Source organism: Carettochelys insculpta, chromosome 8, assembly GCF_033958435.1.
Source record: "Carettochelys insculpta isolate YL-2023 chromosome 8, ASM3395843v1, whole genome shotgun sequence".
NCBI classification, from domain to species: Eukaryota; Metazoa; Chordata; order Testudines; family Carettochelyidae; genus Carettochelys; species Carettochelys insculpta.
The window spans coordinates 61,725,624-61,746,776 of NC_134144.1; the positions used below are offsets into that span (position 1 = coordinate 61,725,624).

General features: G+C 40.0%; 1 protein-coding gene across 1 annotated transcript; it reads left to right on the forward strand.

Moving 5' to 3' along the window:
* The first annotated feature begins 1,905 nt into the window (after nucleotides 1–1,905).
* On the forward strand, nucleotides 1,906–20,757 carry DDX18 (DEAD-box helicase 18). The gene is made up of 14 exons (XM_075001637.1): nucleotides 1,906–2,085; nucleotides 3,007–3,201; nucleotides 6,811–6,975; nucleotides 7,469–7,604; nucleotides 8,570–8,670; nucleotides 8,760–8,959; nucleotides 9,066–9,180; nucleotides 12,381–12,520; nucleotides 13,173–13,334; nucleotides 15,015–15,167; nucleotides 16,019–16,132; nucleotides 17,664–17,720; nucleotides 19,585–19,762; nucleotides 20,339–20,757. Exons 1-14 carry the CDS (start codon nucleotides 1,974–1,976, stop codon nucleotides 20,482–20,484), a joined length of 1,974 nt encoding a protein of 657 aa, XP_074857738.1. The 5' UTR covers nucleotides 1,906–1,973; the 3' UTR covers nucleotides 20,485–20,757.
* Nucleotides 20,758–21,153: the final 396 nt, after the last annotated feature.

Below are 21,153 nucleotides of genomic sequence, written 5' to 3' on the forward strand. Positions count from 1 at the left end.
GATCCAGGGCTCTAGCAGAAGACACATCTGTGCCCACTCTCACAGTGGTCAGTCTAGGAGACAGCATTTCTGAAAGTTCCACAGTTAGTGGAAATGCCTAAGTCCTTTCTGCATTATCCTTTTCACGGATACTATCAGCAGTGGAGCTACACTTACGGTTATCTTGGTTCTGAAAACTCCTAATATAAACACAGGCTATGTTTATTTGTTGACAAGAAGCTGAAGCAGTGCAGCAGCAGTACTATCTCACTTTTGCTATCATTACTGGTCTAAATGGCCTGTGTGGTGGAGGGGACTGAAGCAGTGACATGCTGTCTGTAAGGTGTTCCCAAAAATGTGTCCCATGGAGTCATGTGTCAAACCCCCTGTAATAAGGGTGTATCGAATGACAGAGTCAAATGATGAGAGACTGGAGAATATATTCATTTCTTTCCCCTGCTTGAATTAAACACTTGAAACCAAGAAGGGAACAATGCCACTTTGAAAAAGAAAAAAATACGTGAATTCACTTGGTGAGAGAGCTGCATACTTTGTTCCTGAAAATACAAGACAGCATGTTGTTCATTCTCACTAAAGTATAGCAGGTGGGAGGAGCACAATTTAGAGGGTCTGTGGTGTGGTTTGCTGTGCGTAAGTCTCTGTAGTGTGGGCCCCTGTGCATGGATGTTGGGGTGTGTCTGTCTCTGTAGGTGTGTAACACTGATAGGCAGGACCAAGCCTGGGACCTTTGGAGCTTAGTGTGTGAACCTCTACAATTGAGCTAAAAGACACTTAGCTCTCAGCTAAGAATATAGAGAAGATTGACTTTTCTCTCTGTAAGTGATCCAAGTGCCACTTGATGGGACAGAAAACCACCCCCAATAAGCATGTGAGTTACATGTGGATAGGGGAGTGTAGCCGTGTCTCGAGTGTAGGTCGGTGTGCATGGATCATGGAGGGTATGTGTCTGTAGTGTGGGTGCTTGTGTGTGGATGGGGTATCACTGTTGTGTAGGTGACTGTGCGTGGGTGATGGGGTGTAAGTGTCTGTGGTGTGGGTCACTGTATGTGGATGAGGGTGGGCATGAGTGTCTGGTGTGGGTCACTGTGCATGGGTGATGGGGTGTGTGTAAGTAACTGGGATGTGTGTAATGGTGTGTAGATGATGGGATGTGTGTAAGTGACTGGTGTGTGTAACTGTGTGGATGATGGTCGGCGTAAGTGTCTGTGGTGTGGGTCCCTGTATGTGGATGATGGGGTGTGTGTAAGTGACTGGGGTGTGTGCAAGTGTCTGTAAGTGACAGGAGTGCGTGTAACTGGGTGTATAAGTGACTGATGTTTGCGTAGACAACGGGGTGTACGTGACTGGGGTGTGTGCAAGTGACTGTAAGTGACAGGAGTGCGTGTAACTGGGTGAATAAGTGACTGATGTTTGCGTAGACAACGGGGTGTACGTGACTGGGGTGTGTGCAAGTGTCTGTAAGTGACTGGGGTGTGTGTAAGTGACTGGGGTGTGTGGCCGACGGGGTGTGCAGGTGGATCTGTACCAGCCCCCGGCAGCTGCGCGGAAAGCTGGGCTGTATGGTACAGACTGTAGCTCACTTGCTGTGCGGATCCCCTCGCAGGGGAGGGGCGGAGCGGGCGATGCTCCGCCTCCCACGGGGGTTCCACACGCCCGGCTGGAAGGCGCCGCCAGCCCTCGGGCGCAACTGCACCGAGCCTGGGGACAAGCCGCCCAGCTCCCGCAGCCCCTCCCTCGCTGCGGTGGCGGAGAGGGCCGGGGAGCCGCGCACCGCGCCCCCCGCGGCTGCGGCTGGGAGAGGGCCCCGAGGCCCCGCCCGTAGCCGCCTCCCGGGCGCCGCGTCTCCTCCGAGCCACTGGGGGGCGCTGCAGGCCGCGTGAGCGGGTGAAGCGGTGCCGGGGCGCCCCGGATGCGCCCGGCCGATCCCCACGTGTGACGGCGGCGCTGCAGCTGGACCCAGCGGCCGGGGCGGGATGGCGGCGGTTGCCGGGAACCTGCCCATGCGGCTGCTCCGCAGGAAGATCCACAAGCGCAACCTCAAGCTGCGACAGCGCAACCTGGCGCTCCAGGGGGCCGGGCCGCCAGGTACCGAACGCGGAGCGGGCGGGGACGGGCCGCCGGAGACCGAGCGGGAGGGGCCCTTGCCGAGTCCCCGGGGCGGGCTGGGGGGATCTCCTCGGGCCCAGCCCAACTCCGGGTCCCTAGAAGAGGCGAGCCCGCGGCGGCTGAGCTGTGAGGGCCGGAGGGAGAACGGGAACGAGCACCACGTGTGCGGCTCTGCGGAGCCCTGCTCCCCTCCGGGGCTCTCAGGGCCGGGGCTGCTCGGGTACCCGGCGCGGGGGAACGCGGCTCAGCTCGGGCAGTGGTAACCCGGCTGCAGAGCCGGCCTGAGCTCGTCCTGCGGTGATTGTGGTGAATGCCAGCTCATATCCAGGACCCTGGCCTCGCCCTTTCACACGCGGGGCCCCAATTTTTAGCCCTGCAATTAATGAATGCTCTGCTGGGGCCAACCCGGAGCCTGATTGTCGGAGTCGCAGGACAGAAAGTCCTTGGGACCTGTGGGTGCTCAGCGCCTTGGTGGTCTCATGCGGGACACGCAAAAACGGAAGGGGTTTTCATTCAGTGGCCCCCTTTGATAAGGGAGATGGGGTTGCAGACCTGTTTGGTACTGGACTACAGCTGAAACAGCTACACCAAGTCCTAAGCCAGGCAGAACTTTGTTTTTAATGCGTTTAACCAAGTATACACCAAGCTAGTAATCTCTCAACCCTGGAATTATGAATGGGATTCTGCAGCTCCAAGTATGCTCCCAGACATCATAATGACAGCTATTAATGCTGTGTATATTACCATCACTGCAGAGTTCTAACTGATATGATATTAGCTAGTGATTAATACCACTTATTTGAACAATTTCAGTAGTTTGATTAAACTATAAATCTTTGGGATTTTTTTTAATTTCCTTCCTCTTTTGTTGTTTGGATTTTTCAATCCTGCTTGTTCTAGTGGAGACAAGATCTGTGGATATGTTGGAGGAAGCTACAAACAATGCTATTTCTGAAGACTTAGTGGAGAAACTTAAAGAGAAGAATATAAAACAACCCAAACTAATGCCTAACAGCGAAGTAGCTGCAGAAGCAAAAAACCCTGAATTGAAGAAAAAGAAAAAGAAAAAAAGGCAAATAATTAACACAGAAGGAGGTATGTCTTCTGTTCTCTTACTTAAAATATTAACATGAGTTCCACGCTTAAAATGGCAGTAGTAACTTTGCCAGGGCCAGCAGAACTCCACCAGCATAACAGCTTCTTCCAGCAGTGATCATGCAATTCTCTTAAGGCTGTCCTGAGAATTTTTGGACAATTTTGTGTTGTGATGCTTAAGGGTTAATTTTATTGAAGCCGTGTACTAGCAGACTTCAGGTGTCCATTTCTTTGTTTTGAGAGGAATGTCAGGGTGGATTGATTTAAATCAAGGTAATTCAAATCACCAAAAACATCACTGATTTAAATCAAGTTACCAAAAACTGTATGAGCAGGTCTACACTAGACCTGAAAGTTGATCCTAGATATGCAGTTCCAGCTGCAACCATTGCACAGCCGGAATTAACATATCTAAGATCGACTTATCAGGCTGTCCCCACAAAGGGAAGTTGATGGGATTTCGAAACTCTTCTCTCAACCTCCCGTACTAACGAGAGCGAGTATCAGGGTCAACTGTCCAGTTCTGATGTTTCGCTTTAGCGTGTCCTCCACTAGGCTAAATCAAACCCTGGACGATTGACCCCGGAGGAGTTGATATTTTGGTAAGTGTAGACATACCGTGAGTTACACCAGGTGTGTAGCCATTGGTTTCAGACATAAGTTATTGTGGATATGCAGTTATACTTGTGGTAGCTCCTGTTGAGCAACCATGAGCATGTGTGCATGAGCAAGGGAATCACACTCCAAGTTCCTAGCTTGAGAGACAACTTTGAAAAGGGTATGACTGTCACAGACCCAGCATGTCAGCTTGAATAAGCCAAGATTTTCGTTCCTGATTTTTCTCGTGATTGACAGACCATTACCTGTTTTCAAGGCTATCCTTGCTAATTGTTAACATTTGTACAGTACTGTGAAGTTCTCATATTAACAATGGAGCCTTCTGTCAACATAACTCAGGGAACATCCACACACTTAAAGCATTTTCTCGACAGAACTCCCCATTTTTCTCGACAGTATTATCCCTCAAAAATTTGAGGCATAACAATCTCTGGACAGAATACTGTTGACAAACGTGCAGTGTAGACACTTCTGTCTACAGAGAGGGCTTCCAGTTGCCAGGCAGAGCTACCATTCTGTTTTCTGGCACCAGAGGGCAGTGCAGCCTGGCAGTTCTATGTCGACAGAGCGAGTGGTGTGTAGATGCAATCCATCGACAGAATACTGCTGAGATTTCTCTGTTGACAGTGACCTGTTGACAGATGCTTCTAGTGCAGACATAACCATAATGTTTAAAATCAAGCTGGTCAAAAGATTAGAAAATATACCTGGGAATTGCACTGAGTGGCCCAATAGTTAGCTCTCTCACCCTATAAAAGTTATGCAGCCGAACTTGATGAAGATATATATGGATATGTTAGAAAGCTTACAATGTTGCAGCTGTACCACTGTAAACTCTTCAGTGTCACCACTCTCTGATGATGGGAGAGAGCTCGCCTGTCAAGTTTTAATTAGTTTACCCCCCAACAAGCAGTGGTAGTTATGACACAGTGCCGTCCATGCTGGTGTTCTGGTCAGCATAATATCTGTTGCTTGGGCTGGCTTATTCATATCCCTGAAGAACACGAGCTGTGGCGACATAAGTTGTAGTGTAGGCATGTAGCCTCAGTATGCATGCATTGCATGTATGCAGTATTTATAAGTAGACTTCAAACTCATCAGATTATTTAAATGAAAAAGAAGTTGACTGCATCATTTATTCTATTTGTACGATCATTTAAGGGAAATAATCATTGAGGTTAACATAAATAGCTAGTGATTTACATCTTGTAACAGAACTTTTTTCTATCAAAACAAAAAGCAGTCAAGTAGCACTATAAAGACTAACAAAATAATTTATTATGTGAGCTTTTGTGGGACAGACCCACTTCAGACCATAGCCATACCAGAACAGACTCAATATTTAAGGCACAGAGAACCAAAAACAGTAACGCTACCAGCTTTGTCCACATATCTTCTCTTGAAATACCATCACTGGACGTAACCAGGTTATTCACAGAATCACAGGCACTTTCTCATGCTCCTCTTCGAACATCATATATGCCATCATGTGCCAACAATGTCCAGATGCTTTGTATATTGGACAGACTTCTAACTCCCTTAGACAAAGGGTTAATGGGCACAAAACAGACATCAAAACATTCCAGATCCACAAACCAGTTAGTCAACATTTTAATAGAATGGGCCATTCTGTTAATGACTTTAGAGTATGTGTGTTAGTGAAAAAAAAACTTCACACTGCTATTCAAAGGGAAACAGCCAAGCTCTCTTTTATATTCAAATTTGGCACATTAACACGTGGTTTGAACGGGGATGGGAATTTTCTGAGTCACTGTGGGGGCTCGTCTGCATACTTAGCTTAATCTAATTCTTGACCTTCCCCCTCCCCACCCCTCCACTCTCTGATTTGCTCACCTTGATCATTTTTTTCTGGTTTGTCCTCCTTGATCACTGTTTTTGGTTCTCTGTGCCTTAAATATTGAGTCTGTTCTGGTCTGGCTATGGTCTGAAGAAGTGGGTCTGTCCCACTAAAGCTCGCCTAATAAATTATTTTGCTAGTCTTCAAAGTGCTACTTGACTGCTTTTTGTTTTGATAGTATATAGACTAGCACAGCTCCCTCTCTGTTACTGTTCAACTTTTTCTGTAAATGAGAGGCCTGTACTCTAATGCATTCTAAATAGCTATTAATCTGCTTGAGCAGGAATTCTGCTGTGTCTATTCCTAAATAGAGAAAATGTTTTACAATAAATTCTTATTGGTACAGATGTAAAACTTTTCAGTATTTCCGGTTAAGTAGAACTTCCCCTTGTATCGGAGGAGTACCATGCTAGTCTGTATCCACACAAACAAAGAGCAGTCATGTGGGACAATGAGAAATCCTGTCAGGTGCATCTGACGAAGTAGGTCTTTACCCATGAAAGCTTGTGTTCCAAAAAATCTGTTAGCCTAGACTGTGCCACAGGACTTTTTGTTGTTTTTGCTTTGTAAATGATTTCCACAGCTTTCTGTTTAGGAGCACCTCTTCCCAAGCTTTTGTAGCAAGTTTAGTGTATAGAACAATGAGTGTACAGTGAATATAAACTAATTTACATCCTGTAGATATTTCTGAGGTAATGCACTTGTCTGCTTTGCAAAGAAAAAGAAGAAACTTTGAACCTTGTTTTAAATTTGTTGATCCCTCCTTGGCTGGGAACACACATTCTGAATATGAATTTAAACTATTGTAAAGCTGCCTCCGCTACCCTGTGGAATGACATGATCTGAAGAAGTGGGTCTGTCCCATGAAAGCTCATCACCTAATAAATTATTTTGTTAGTTTTTAAAGTGCTACTTGACTGCTTTTTTGTTTTGATAGAATACAGACTAGCACGGCTATCTCTCTGTCATACTTGGAAACAGGAATTAAAATTAAATTCCTGCCATATTGAAACTTGCATGAGTGATGTAATATCCTATTATATTATTTTGTGATAGACATGGAAAAAATATATCTGTTGTTAAATATGAATTGTATGGTGTGTTCATTCTCTGTAAAAATAAATAAATTGCAGGTACAGAAACTAAAAAAGCAAAGATTGAAGAACAAAAGTCTGCAGCCATGGATGATGCAAAACATAGTAAGGATCCTGAAATGGAAGAAAATAATCAGGATCCTGAAGAGAGAGAAGTAGTGGATGAGGATACTGAAGAGCCTAGTTTGCCTCTCGGTGTAACAGGTAACTTGTGTCTGAGTATTCATGTTTTTTGCCTAGGGCCACGGTGCAGTTTCTTTAGGCAAAAGGTGTCCCCCTCCTCCCCCCCGCCCTTTCAAACTTAGGTGCCTAAAGTTAGGTGTCTGACCCTTAAACAAATTGGAAGGTTTTTGCCTTGGTTTGTATGGGTTTAATTGTTTGTTTTGTTAGGGTTTGGAAAATGTCTTATTCTTCTAAGCTGAACATTAGTTTTCCCTTTGTGAGGGCTGATCTTTGAGGTTTTTATTACGTCAATAATATGTTTGATTTGTCTTAGTTATCCAGGTTTTTCTTTTCTTACTGACTTAATGATCAAATGCTACTAACCTGCATAGGCCAAAACTGTTTGTAGAAATCAAATACAGTAACTTGAAATGTACCTTGTTAATTGCTAGATAAATTTAGCCAAGTAGCCAGTGAGACTGTCCAGGTTTTCAAGACACTATGCTGAGATGGTCAGTGAACTGTTTCTCTTCAGGTGCTTTTGAAGACACCTCATTTGCTTCGCTGTCTGATCTAGTCAGTGAGAACACACTGAAAGGAATAACTGATATGGGCTTTACCCACATGACAGAAATTCAACATAAAAGTATTAAACCCCTTCTGGAAGGCAGGTAAGAAATAGTTTTGTTTTTTAAAGGAGCATGTGTAATTAAAATTCCACCTCAGTACTGTCTCCCTGTGAAGTGCAAACATCTAAAAAGTATTAGGACTGCAGTTCCTCCCTCATATGCAAACTGACTTAGTGTGCTGTCTGCTATTGCATTAACGGAAAATGATTCTAATAGAAATGTTTGGAAAGAATGAAGATGTCTTGTCATGCAAGAAACTGTCTCATCCTTTTGCAGCTTAATATATATTAGTTATGAATACTCTTAGCTTATGTTCTCGCTTACTTGTCTATTTAAACACTTTAACAACTAATGCCCTGCATGACCACTACAGGATCAGGGTTCTAAAATATTGGGATACATCCTGTTTGGATAGTATCAGTTAAGTTGTAATATTTTTAAAAGCCCTGATTAAGTGAGTATGTATTTTATATATAGCCCACCCTCATACTTCCCCAATATTTACATGTAATTCCCACATAGAACTAATTTTTTATTTGCTTGCTTTCCTCCTTGCCTGCAGGAGAAAGTGTGATTGGTTGATAGACTTGTTTGTTTAATTTGAGCGTGCATATTAGGCCTATATGGTTTGTGTGAAGAAGTTGAGGGAAACTTCAGTAGAAATTAGTTTTAGTTTTTATACTGGAGATCTTTGCTATCTCTTTTGTGAGTGAGTTCCAAAGTGTCCAATCCCTGTTAAAGTTCTCTAGTGGAATGTCCATTATGGATAGGGAGACAGGCTGTGGCCCAATCAGTAGCATGTTTTGAACACCGTGGATACCAAAGTTCTCTTCCTTGATTGCGTAGTTCTAGTCATTATTGACCATGGCTCTTTTTGAATGGTTAAATACTTACTTTTAGCAAACCTCTGAACTGTTACTTTTTCCTCTATGAAAGTAACTAAAATTTTAAATGCCTCTGAAAATGTGAAAAACTAAATAATTTCTTCCTAATTGTGATGTCTGTAGAGACATTCTAGCAGCTGCGAAAACGGGCAGTGGCAAAACACTCGCATTCCTCATTCCTGCCATAGAACTCATCTACAAGTTAAGATTCATGCCTAGGAATGGTAAGGCTCTTCCTATGCTTCCCAGTTAAGTTGAAGCTGCCTTTAGGAAGGCGGGGGAAGGACTACTTGGTTTAATTTTTTTTGTCTAGGAACGGGTGTTCTGATTCTTTCACCTACTCGAGAGCTTGCCATGCAGACTTACGGGGTTCTGAAAGAACTGATGACTCATCATGTTCACACCTATGGCCTGATAATGGGAGGCAGTAACAGATCAGCTGAGGCACAGAAACTTGCAAATGGGATCAATATTATAGTGGCAACGCCAGGCAGACTTCTGGACCACATGCAGGTAGGTAAAATATCATGTTGCCTTACCTAGTTCCACCCTCCCCAAACAAAGGTCTGACCCATATACAGTTTCTCTGGCTAACTTTGTGATCATTAAAATCCAACAGAACACCCCTGGGTTTATGTACAAGAACCTTCAGTGTCTGGTAATAGATGAAGCAGATCGCATCCTGGAGGTTGGGTTTGAGGAAGAAATGAAGCAGATCATAAAACTTCTACCAAGTAAGTCAAATCTGTGTCGTTCCTAGGAAGTACTTTGCTTTCTGAGAATCTTGTCCAGAAAGGGGAGAACCACAGAAAAAAAGTTTTCAGTTATAATATTAGTCTTGGAATAATTGTCCTACATTTCTGATGCTTATTCTAATGAATACATAAATCTTTTCTTAAATCAGTATATGGCTTCATGCCACCTTGCTGCAAGTGACTGGTAGGGGAACCGAGCCTGTCCCCTCCACTTGGTGCCTGTCCTAGGGTCCCTAGATTGGACATCTAGGTTCATGCCACCAAACTCCTTGCTGCCTCCTTCCTGGATTACTTCTTACCAAGCTCAACTGTGGGCATTCTCCTCACGTTACGGAATGCCTCTTGTTTCCTACAAACTGTGTCACTTCATACTATGAGGAAAGAGAAGGTAGAATTTCTCCCTGCTGCCCACTTCTGCTCCAAACTTCTGTTTATAGTACCCAACTGGTTTCATCGTTAATTAGGGTTAGCCCACTCTCCATATGGGTCAGTTGGTCTCTCAGAACCACATTAGGCCTTTGACCATCTGTATGAGGTGGACACTCCAGGCTTCTCATAAGCACCCTAAAGAAATAATTAATTTAGCCCATAGAAGTTAACCAGGGAGTTATCTTTCATTTTTATCTGGGATGTTTTCTGCCCATGTGGAGTTGTTCCATACAGTATATTTTGACACAGTTTAAGAGTCACAGGAGTAACAGTTTAATAAGCCACAAGTTTGCTTGGGCATCTCCTCCACATACTCTGAGGTTACCCTTCAGGAAACAGATAGCTTAGTGGTTTGAGCATTTACCTGCTAAACCCAGGCAGGTTGTGAGTTCAGTCCCTGAGGGGGCCATTTATGGATCTTGGGGCAAACAGATTTAAAACAAAAATCTGTCAGGGAGGGTGATGGGTCCTGCTGTGAGTGCAGGGGGCCAGACTCAATGACCTCTAAAGGTTTCTTCCAGTTCTATGATATAGGTGTATCCCCATAAATTTATCCTGACACCCTTTTTTTTTTTTCCTTTTTTTAAAATTTCATCCTATTGTCCTATGTATTGTTCTTTTATAGCAGGCAATCTTACTCGGAATCCCTGAAGAACTCTTTCATTTCAGAAACACTGGAAAATGTGGAACAAATGTATTTTAGCTAATATACAATCTGAAATATTTCAGGGCTGAGTTTTTAAGAGAAAATTGCTGTTGAATGCGACTGTAGTAGCAACCTGATATGCAGTACGTAAAAATGAAATAATGAAAAAACAGTAGAATAGCATCTCATTTTGGTAACTAGAAAAGCCAAATTATAGAACAAATTCCATTCTTCTCTGCATCATAAGCAAAGGCTTGATTTCTTCTCTACCCCTCATACATCTAGGGTTTGTCTACCCAACAGTTATTTCAAAATTGCAGCTGCACAACACACCTGTTTTTCAAAATAAACTTGAAATATTGGATGCCTTATTCCAAAATTAGTAAACCTCATTGTATAAGGAATAGTGCCTATTTCAAAGTAGGGGCTGTGTAGGAAGGGAATAGGCCCTATTTTGAAATAAGACAGTGCATCCAATGGCTCTCTTTTGAAATATGCTCTGTTGTGTGTAGACGCTCTATTTCAGAATAGCTAAATGCTGGTTCAAAATGCATTTAGTGTGTAGCTGCACTGTTTCTCACTAAGCTATTCTGGAATAGCTTAGGCTACGTCTACACTATGAGATAACATCAACTTTATTAATATCCATTTTGTAACTCTGGAGTTTAAATTCGATTTCGACTATCCTCACCTCCCCACATGCTCCTCACAAAGTCGACTTATTACTGCCACACTCAATTAGCAGACACTGACTGTTGCAGTAATGCATTGTGGGAACCTGTCCCACAGTTCCCTCATTTCCGTAGCATTCTGGGTATGCTGAGTCTTTCACATCGTCTTCCCATGTTGCATTTTCCTCATTCCCCTTCCGTGTTAAGCAAATGCCTATCTTTCCTGACAGAAGGAAGGAAAAGTAGGGCATCCATAGAGACTGCAAAGTTAACAGCAATCTCTTTCTTCTGTACCTGAAATCTTAACTGGTCATACGCTGACTGTCCCTCCTCCGTGATTGCATCTGATCCCTGAAAATAACAGGGACCCTGAAGAAAGAGATGAAGGTAAAGTTTTTGAAAAAAGAGTTGCTGAGGGGAGGTTATTGGGCTTTGCAGTGCACTAAAAACTTCTGTGCACACGAAAGACAGACAATTCTCAGGCTCTTGTACAAACATGAGCCCACAGCCAGAGGCTTCCTGGTCCTAGTTTGGAATTCATGGTCTTCCTGCTGCCTAAGTCCTGCACATCTGGAGAGCAGTGGGCAGAGCGGAGCACTGAGGGGTTACATATGGGTTACATATGGGTTACATATGGGACACCTCTGGAGGCTGCACTTCCACACTGGCCTTTAATTGACATTTGAATTTGAGCTTGATGCTACACCTATCAGGTACCGACAGTATTGTGTTACCGATATTAGTGCTCCCTACATCAAACTAATGGTATTTACAGTGAAGACAGTCACATGGTAATATCAAGCTAACTGCCTTAAATTCATATTTGTCATAGTGTGGTCTCAGTCTTATTCAGAAATAATGCTGCTGTGTAGACATACCCTTAGACAAGAGTGCAAGATTGCTGTTTGTTTGTATCAGGCAATGGGATCCACTCAGGCTGACCCTTACATCTGTGCACAGTCCCAGTGATGTCAGCATGTCTCACCATAGGCACAGGGGTTGCCCCACATAGCAAGAGTGTTGTGTGTATACGTGTAATCTCTGGTGATGCGGTATATCTCTGTAAAAATAAATTCAAAGGCAAAACTATGTACAACTGATAAAAGAAATACCTTTTTATATAACATTAATTACTTTGTAGTGAATTTCAGAAGTTACATAAAGCTATTTGATATTTACATGACTGAAAAAATTTGCAGTTGGATTAGCTAAAACTAAAATCTGATCTGGTGTGATTTTTATTTTCTGTGTAAACAGCCATGCAAATAAATACTACCATTTCCTGAAGTGAAATGACTGCCCTTAGGATTGATAGGTGTTAAATATGTTTTTAAGATAAGTGATGTTTTGTAGGTTGTATGATATAGTGTAAATTGCACTGGTAGTGGTTGCAATATCTGCAAAAGTAAAATTTATTTTTTCCTGAATTTCAGAGCGCAGACAGACCATGCTTTTTTCTGCTACACAAACCCGAAAGGTTGAAGACTTGGCCAAGATATCTCTGAAAAAGGAGCCATTATATGTTGGAGTTGATGATAACAAGGAAACAGCTACAGTAGATGGTCTTGAACAGGTAGAATTAAGCAGAAATATGAAAAGTAGTTGTAATATGGACAAAAACTACTTCTAGACGTTGTAATGTAAAGTATGATTTTAAACTGCAGGTGGCCTTTGATTTTCCTGGTTAGAAAACTGCTAGTAGATTGATTTAAAACCCTCCAGCACTAGCCAGCTATAAGGAACTTTATGTACACTTACTAGTTCTTGCAAAATAAAGCAATGCAAAGAGCCATGGGGTTAGAGCTCCACTTCCCAATTTCTTCAATACTGTGAGGTGTGGAGGACTGATGCAGAATTGCAGGCTGTTACTTATCATGTCATGGACTTCTTAAATAGCAGATTTTCTTTTTAAATAATATGTTTGGAAAAAAGTTCTGAATTGTAAGCTCAAAGGAGATTGATAGTATTGCATGGTGTGCTCTTTTCACTGATTTAAAAGGTCTTGGAACATCTTTGTTATATAAATAATGTAACTTCCACTTGCCAATAATTCCCTAATATACATCTGTTCATTAGATTAGTTTATTAAGTATATTATATGGAAGGAGAAAGGTGTCTGAAAATTTGGTTTAGTATTGCTGTAGAACGAAAGACTTAAAATATATATATATATTTAAAACCCATTTGCTGCCCTGACTGAATTGCGTTATTTGAATGTTTTCCAGGGATATGTAGTGTGCCCATCTGAAAAAAGGTTCCTTCTGCTCTTCACATTCCTCAAGAAAAACAGAAAGAAAAAGCTGATGGTCTTTTTCTCTTCATGTATGTCTGTGAAATATCATTATGAGCTACTCAACTATATTGACTTGCCAGTCATGGCCATTCACGTAAGTGTTTTCTTCAACAAATTTTTGCAAAAACAAATGTTTTCTAGGGTGCTGTTTCACAACTTGTTTAGTCTCAAAGTAACTGAGACTTGCTTCTTTTTGGCTTTTCCTTTGTGATCTCAGCTTAGCTGATGCATACTGTTATTACCAAACCACTGGTACCCATGTTGCCACTGTGAGGAGAGGGTTTGAAAGGCTCAGAAGCTGAATTTCACTACAACCATTGATACTTCTGGGTGCAAAGAGGGGATTTTCAACTTCTCTGGGTTGTCCTTTTGCAAGGATTGCATTCAGTTTGTTGAGGAAAAAATACTTTCATGGGAATACGTTGCCAAAACCAGTTGCTCTGGAACAGATCACTAATGTAGGTCTACTAATGACTTTGACAGCTGGTTCAGGTTTGGTTTCAGAATTCTGGCATTCCCATGCCAGAGTTGGTATCTCAAATACCTAAAAAAAATAATTTTCTGGGGCTCATAACTTCCTGACTGTCTCAAGAAAATGCTCTGTTTCAGATGCTTATGGTATAGAAATCTGAAATTATTTAAGAATAAGTGTGTTTAATATCTGAACAACTTCCTTTCTTGTGAAATTACTCTGAATTGTAGATGAATAGCCTTTATCAAAACAGGGGTGTATTGAAAGATAATTTCAGTACTTAAGTAATTAGTTCACCCTTTCAAACCAGCTTTCTTTTAAACCTGGTCTTTTAAAATAAACATCTGAGGAACAAAGTTTCTGTCAGTGATGTGGAGTGGTATATACAAGTGGCATTTTCCAACAGACATCCAGTTCTTAGGTTCCAAGATTGCTCACTGAAAATGATTTCACCACACTTTCCATATTGTGGGGCAGTGGAGCCTTACATTGTTACTGTGGAAATTAATGTTACTATTGTTTTAAGTTTAGCATTAGTCCTTGCTTAATAATTACCTCTTAAAGTAAGCCACATGAATGGATATTTATACGTCGTAGAATTTGCAAAATGAAACAATAATACTTTTTTTCTCTACACATTTCAGACATCTCTTAACATTGGTAAATTTTTACTTCCATTGCATTCCCGCTCCTTGGATAAGTGTTTTTACTTTGTTATATTATCACAGCTGCAATCCCAAATAGTTGGGAATGTGGACTAATTATATATTTGATTTAAGGTGATAAATATTTTGTGAAACAAACATCATTGACTTTTGTTTATTGTACCTGCTAATTTTTGGTGCATTCTTAATGGAAGTGCCAAACTGGGGAGGGGGATCTTACTGTTCTTCTATTTGTCTCTAGATTTGCAAGTGTTAGTTTTGCTCTCTGATTTTCAAACAGTTAGGCATATTTGTATCTTTAAGTCCTTGAATAATCCCATTACATTGTGTGTTCAGAAGACAGTGCACTTAATGCCTAAGGCTGTGTAAGATACGTTCTATTTTGAAGGAGGTTATGTGACTGACACACATTACTTTACTTCTATGCTATGAAAAATGATTCTGCTTTTAAAAGCCATGATGTGTGGGTATCTGAGTCTGTTGCATGGAAAATGCCTACTTCGTTTTAAATCTTTTTGTAACTCTGCAAGTGTTCAAGAATACATTTTCTCTATATGTAAATTAACAATTATGAAGGCTAATTTGCTGGATCTCTTTGTTGTTAACTAATTTCAGTCCTGGATGCGTTTTCTCCTAGGGGAAGCAGAAGCAAACTAAACGTACCACCACGTTTTTCCAGTTCTGTAATGCAGATTCTGGAATTCTGTTGTGCACTGATGTAGCTGCTAGAGGACTGGATATTCCTGAAGTTGATTGGATTGTCCAGTATGACCCTCCAGATGACCCAAAGGTAACCTGGCTCCTGCAAATGCTTCTGATCTCTCTCTCTCTCTCTCTCTCTCTAGATACTTACAAAGTATGGACTTAATTACATCACTACAGAAAACTGATGGCTAGGACAGAGTTTGCATCAAACATCTGATTTTCTGTTGTTCCTAACAAAAGTTTGGTTTTACATTCATGTGCTAAAAGCACCACTAATTTGAAGCATTCAGGACGCTTCTAAAATATTGCATGTTTGAAAAAGTGGTGTATACTTAGAACTAAAATTTGGCTACTTTGAAAAATGAGTCAAAAGAATAAGGTTGCATACTTGCCCTTGTGTCCTCCTGAGTTTGTGTGTGGTTTTTTTTTTCTTGTTTGTTTGTTTTTTAAGTTCCCGTTTTCTGGTTTAGTTTTTATTCCTCTGTGTGGAAGAACTCATACAAAAGCTTCACAAAGTAATCAAACTTTAAAAAAAATTTACAGTAATCATAGGTCTTAGTATTTCCAAGTGTATTATTAACTGAGTTATTTCATCAAACCTAGTGCTTCTGGTTTGCAGCACTTGGTTTCTTTTCAGTAGATTTCCATGTGATGAGCAGAATTTACAGCATTATGGATGGGAGCCTTTTATTATTATGATTGGAACTGCTTTTGACTCATGCAAATATGAATAACAGAAAAAAAGCAATCAACCCAGGACCTTGAATCTGGACATGGAAATACTTTGCATGGTTTAAATGTTTACTTGGCCATCATCTGTAGTGATATTAGCATATTCTGGGGATAGCAATAGAATGTTCGTTTTTAAAGGAATTCCTTGGTATAAGAATTTTGATTTCTAATTATTACATTTTTAACTGTTCTTTTTACAAAAAGGAATACATTCATCGTGTTGGCAGAACCGCCAGAGGTATAAATGGAAGAGGACATGCTTTACTAATTTTACGACCAGAGGAATTGGGTTTCCTTCGTTACCTAAAGCAAGCCAGGGTAAGGTTGTGTGCAGTATTTTACTACGCTGCTGGAATTTTTGATGTAGAAACTAATGATTAATCAAGTGTTTCAGCATTTTAAACAAAACCCATTTTATGCTTCGAAAATGTTTAACTGAATAATTGACTAGAAATGCAAGGTGGCCACCGCAATAGAAGCTACATAATTATTTAAATTCCAGTGTGCCTGGGATCACTTGACAGTGCAGCTGAACAATGGGCTGTAAAAGGAAAAAAAAAAAATGTTTGAGAATCCTCTGCCAAAGCCACTAACTATGTGGTGTTCCAACAAAAACAAGGAAGAGATCACCCTAGTAAAATACAAAGTCTCTGTTTTTAAAAATGGCAGAAAAAATGACAAGTCTCAGTCAGTAGTATATCAGTAGGCAGGACAGTTGCTAACCTTACCAATTCCTGGGGATATTTTTCAGCCCTGAGTGACTGATACAGTCGTTACCATAAAGGAGAAATGACCCTTCAATAAGAAGAACATTATTAATGTAAATATTGCAGCTAATAACATGCTCTGATTAAAACCGTGATATTTCTAAAGGAGCAGGAGAGTCTGAAATGCCTTGTGGGTTTTTTTTGGTTTTGTTTTTTTAAACCTCAAGCCTTTATTCATAGAATCAGTGAAATTTGTGGATCATTTTTTCCATCATTTTCAAGTTTGGAACCTTTGTGTCTGGAAAAGCAACTGTTCTCAGTCTGGTAACAGAATGCTCTGTTGCAAAAAGCTCTGTGAAATATTTACTGGGACTCAAAGGACACTAGAAAAGTTTCTACAGAGGCCGTTTCTACAGAGGCTGCTTGCTTCGGAAGTGGCATGCTAATACACAGAGCGAAAGATGCTAATGAGGCACGGGTGCAAATTCCCCATGCCTCATTAGCATAATGTCACATGATTTGGAGTCCAGAATACTAAAATTTTCAGGAAGAAGGGGCCTCTAGAATGACAACTTCTTTCCAGAAGCCCCCCCAAGGGCCACGCTTCTACCTGGTGCTTTGGAGTCCGGAAGAACAGTCTTCTGGACTCCAAAGCACATGACGTTATGCTAATGAGGCATGGGGAATTTGCATCCGCACCTCCATTAGCATCTTTTGCCCCGTGTATTAGCAGAAGTGGCCTGTGTAGGAATGGTCTATTTAAATAATGAGAATAAATCAATTATCTGTATAGTCTTAACTTGTCTTCCTCTAGGGCTTGTTTACATTAGAACATTTTGCTATTTTAATTTTATCAGTATAGTTAAAACGGCAAAACCACATAATGTGGGTCATGATTATAGTGGATATAAATGTCCTTATACCAGTATAAGGCATTGTAACTGTGGCCTTATTTGGGCAGTATTAATGTTACAATTGCTTACCTAGCAGTCATAGTTACACCAGTATAACTTTTTTTAGTGTAAATCAGGCCTTATTTTTTAATTTCTTTAGCTGAATAATGTAACTTACTTTCACCTTTTTATATAACCTAAGTAATACTGCGTACGAGTTAACTAAACACTGTTTTCATTTTGTTTTAGGTACCATTAAGTGAATTTGAATTTTCCTGGTCCAAAATTTCAGACATACAGTCTCAGGTATAAAGTTACTCCATACTCATTCTCTACATTTTTACATAGAAAGTTATTTTTAGGTGTAGACTAGGATGCCCTTTCAAAACAATTGAAGCTTTAAAGGAGCTGAAGTACGTGTACATGATTTGAAAGATTCTCTTAGAGATTTGTTCTTATGTGTCCAGTCCTTGTGTTATTTCAGATACCTCTAGCATTATTATGACATCACGTTACAAAGTCACAGATACTTCTAATGAAACAATGAATCAGATTCTGTCCTCATTACATGCAGATAATTCTCACTGAAGTCAATGTCAAGTTAACATATGGCTGTTTAGAAACAGGTTTTTTTTTTTTATAATATGCCAATTTAATCTGCCATAATAATTTTAAGTGTATCTCCCATTTTATAGCTAAAGATTTATATTTTTGGATAAAATGTGCATACCTAGCACAATAAATGTAGGGTTATTGACTCTTACTGAATGTTTCATTTACTTGTCAGAAGTGAAATAATTAGTCTGTAGTTACACAGGAACAGGAAAAAGTGAAATTTGTAAATTCTGTAATGTGTAATGGGGCAGTAGGAACCTGTTTAACTGGCTTTTATTTACATGCAGTCATAACCCAATGGAAGATGTATCTGTGTAGTGCTCATGAGGTAGTAAGCATGGGGTATGAATTTAACTTGACTAGAAGAAATGCTCCTCCCCCCCTCCACCACCCCCCCTCGCCCCCGGTAAATGTGGAATCAATTTCAGGTTATATGTACATACATTCAGTAGTAAAAATGATAACTTGAATTAAAATTTAGAATAAAAATATTTTAGAATTTGGAGTGAGCTGTTTCTAACTGATAACAGGAATTGTTCTTACGCAATAATTTTTCTATAAGCATGATTTTTAAATTGGATTGAAATCCTGACAAAGCAAGGTTACGGTTTAAGCCATTGTGTGAGAACTTGTGAGCTCACCATTCAGTTTGTGTTCTGCTTAAGTTGAGGTGAATTCAAAGAGATGCTTTGCTTATTTTTCAGAAGGTTGCTGCTTGCGATTCTAAATGCAAAAACCAGTGAAGCAGTACATTTGGGCTTAGGGGTTTGGGGTCTGTTATTTTTGTAGAATTTTCCTGTCATTTCTGAAATAATGTGGGTAAAATTGGTTTTAATCATTCCTTTGTATAAAGATCTATAAAGCCATTTTCAGAAACTCAATTTAAATAACCAACACTGAAAGGATTTTTTAAAATCTTAGACATTGACAGCCCACAGAAAGATTCATACTTAAACATAATTAGTGTGTTGTTGTGACAAATGTCATAATTCATCATTAGAAGTAATTCATACTAACTGTCAAAGTGGACACAGTCAAATCCAGAGGAAAAGCACCCTGGAGAATAAGTCTTGTCACTTCTACATAGTAACAACCTTAAATTTAAGGAGAAAATTCAGATATACCTTGTTGCCTGTTTTAGTGGTAGAGTACAGTAATATATGAGTAACTTCTGATAGTAGAATATCTTCCAGCCACCTTTATCCGTGAATTCCAGTCTGCCTAGTTGTGAGTTTTGTTTTACCACCTAAATATGGCTGTAAAGTTAAGCAAAAGAGAATGATTTCAGAAAATACAATTGATTATTTTTGCAGTGCTTTTTGAGTTACCTTTTGAGATTAGATATAATGTAATTCACTATGTTTTTTCCCCCGCAGAGTTAGAAAAACACATTAATAAATATGCATGTATTTTGCTCTAATAGGTCAGTTTTACTAAAGTGAATATTATGGTGAATGTAGTCATTGCAAATTACAAGCAAAATTAGTTATTTGCTGTATAATTTATATACTGGTCACAGCTATAATTGTATCCAATTGCACTGCCTTTCTTCCAGCTTGAAAAGTTGATTGAGAAGAACTATTTCCTTCACAAGTCGGCGCAGGAAGCATACAAAGCATACATTAGAGCTTATGACTCCCATTCTTTGAAACAGATCTACAATGTCAGCAACTTGGATCTGTCCAAAGTTTCCCTTTCTTTTGGTTTCAAAGTTCCTCCGTTTGTTGACCTCAGTATCCTTTTATTGCAATATGTCAAAACTAACTTATTTGTCTGCTTAACGTATTTCATGTGCACATCACTGATGTATCTCATGTCTCAGCCAGAATAATTTTATCAAAGACAGTAACTGGTGATTTGTCAGTTTTAATATTTGTGCATATGTATGGAAGGGCAAAAATAATAAGTACATATCTTCTTAAGAAAGTTGTTTCTTCTTTTACTAATGTGAGGTTTGCATAGTGAGATAAATATTTAAATGTAATGGTTGTGGCATATTGTCTGAAGGAAATAGAAATCAGTCCTTATACTTGAAAATTGTTTCAGAGCTCCTGTGGTAATAGCTGGCCCATATATGGCTTTAGTGTGATCCAGTGTGAGAAGAAACAGCGTTAAACAGTTTGGAAGAAGGAAAATAGAAAATGGTCAAAGGAGTTACACAGCTTTTAGATTCACAGGTTTTTCTCCACCCATGTATCAACTAAATTTTACCCCAGCAAATGCTGTGCTTGCTTTAATTATTCTTTTCCGCTGAAAACATGACAGTTAAGATCATTTAATGTTTGTGTTCCTTAACCAAAAATTCCCAGATGTGAACAGCAGCCAAGGTAGAAGACTGCAAAAAAGAGGTGGAGGTGGAGGATTTGGTTACCAGAAATCCAAGAACGTCCACAAATCCAAAATCTTCAAACACATTACTAAGAAAAAGTCAGATGGCCGGCAATTTTCTCGTTGACGCTGTGCTTTGAAAGGGCTTTTCTCGTTAAAATAGACTGACGCTCTGGGTGAAAAAAAAAAGTTTATGGATATTTCCCTTGCAAGCTGCTCGTGTTTAATCTGTGCTTTGTTTAAATTTTAAGTTTGGTTTCTGGGTTTATCTGAATGCACTTCAAGGGCACTGCAGTAGGAGAAAGCAGACTGAGAAAACCAAGTGAGTTTGGAAACAAGTTGCAAAGGAGAATAGTTGGATGTAATCTTTTTTCTATAAATAAACTGAAAATAGAATAAATTTCAGTATTTTTTGTATAAGGTATTCTCCCTCTCCTCATCACTTCACCCTGTGTGTGTCCATCAGAACAGGCAGTCCTGAATACAGCATGGTTGTACATAGCACAAGTCTCTCAGAATATTCAGAAATTTAAGGAGATGGTATGTCGCTGAGACTTTTTACAGCAAAAAATAAAATATCCTTGTTCATTTTGGGTAACTAGACTTCTTTATAAAGCTACAAAACTCACTTTTTCTAGTAAATAGGATGATGAATCTCTAGGGTAGTTCTGGATGAAAAGAGAATTTCTATGAGGCCAATGCATTTTTAAACCAAGGATAACGCATCAGTCTGTGTATCAGATAGTACAAATTGACAAAACTACACAAGGAAACTTAATAACATTATGTGACATGC

What these genes read in the sequence shown, in the direction of transcription:
- DDX18 (XM_075001637.1), top strand. Translation starts at nt 1,974, where the DNA reads ATGGCGGCGGTTGCCGGGAACCTGCCCATGCGGCTGCTCCGCAGGAAG. An exon ending in TTTGCCTCTCGGTGTAACAG is followed by an intron (nt 6,976 to 7,468) that starts GTAACTTGTGTC and finishes GTTTCTCTTCAG; the next exon opens with GTGCTTTTGAAGACACCTCA. An exon ending in GTTACCTAAAGCAAGCCAGG is followed by an intron (nt 16,133 to 17,663) that starts GTAAGGTTGTGT and finishes ATTTTGTTTTAG; the next exon opens with GTACCATTAAGTGAATTTGA.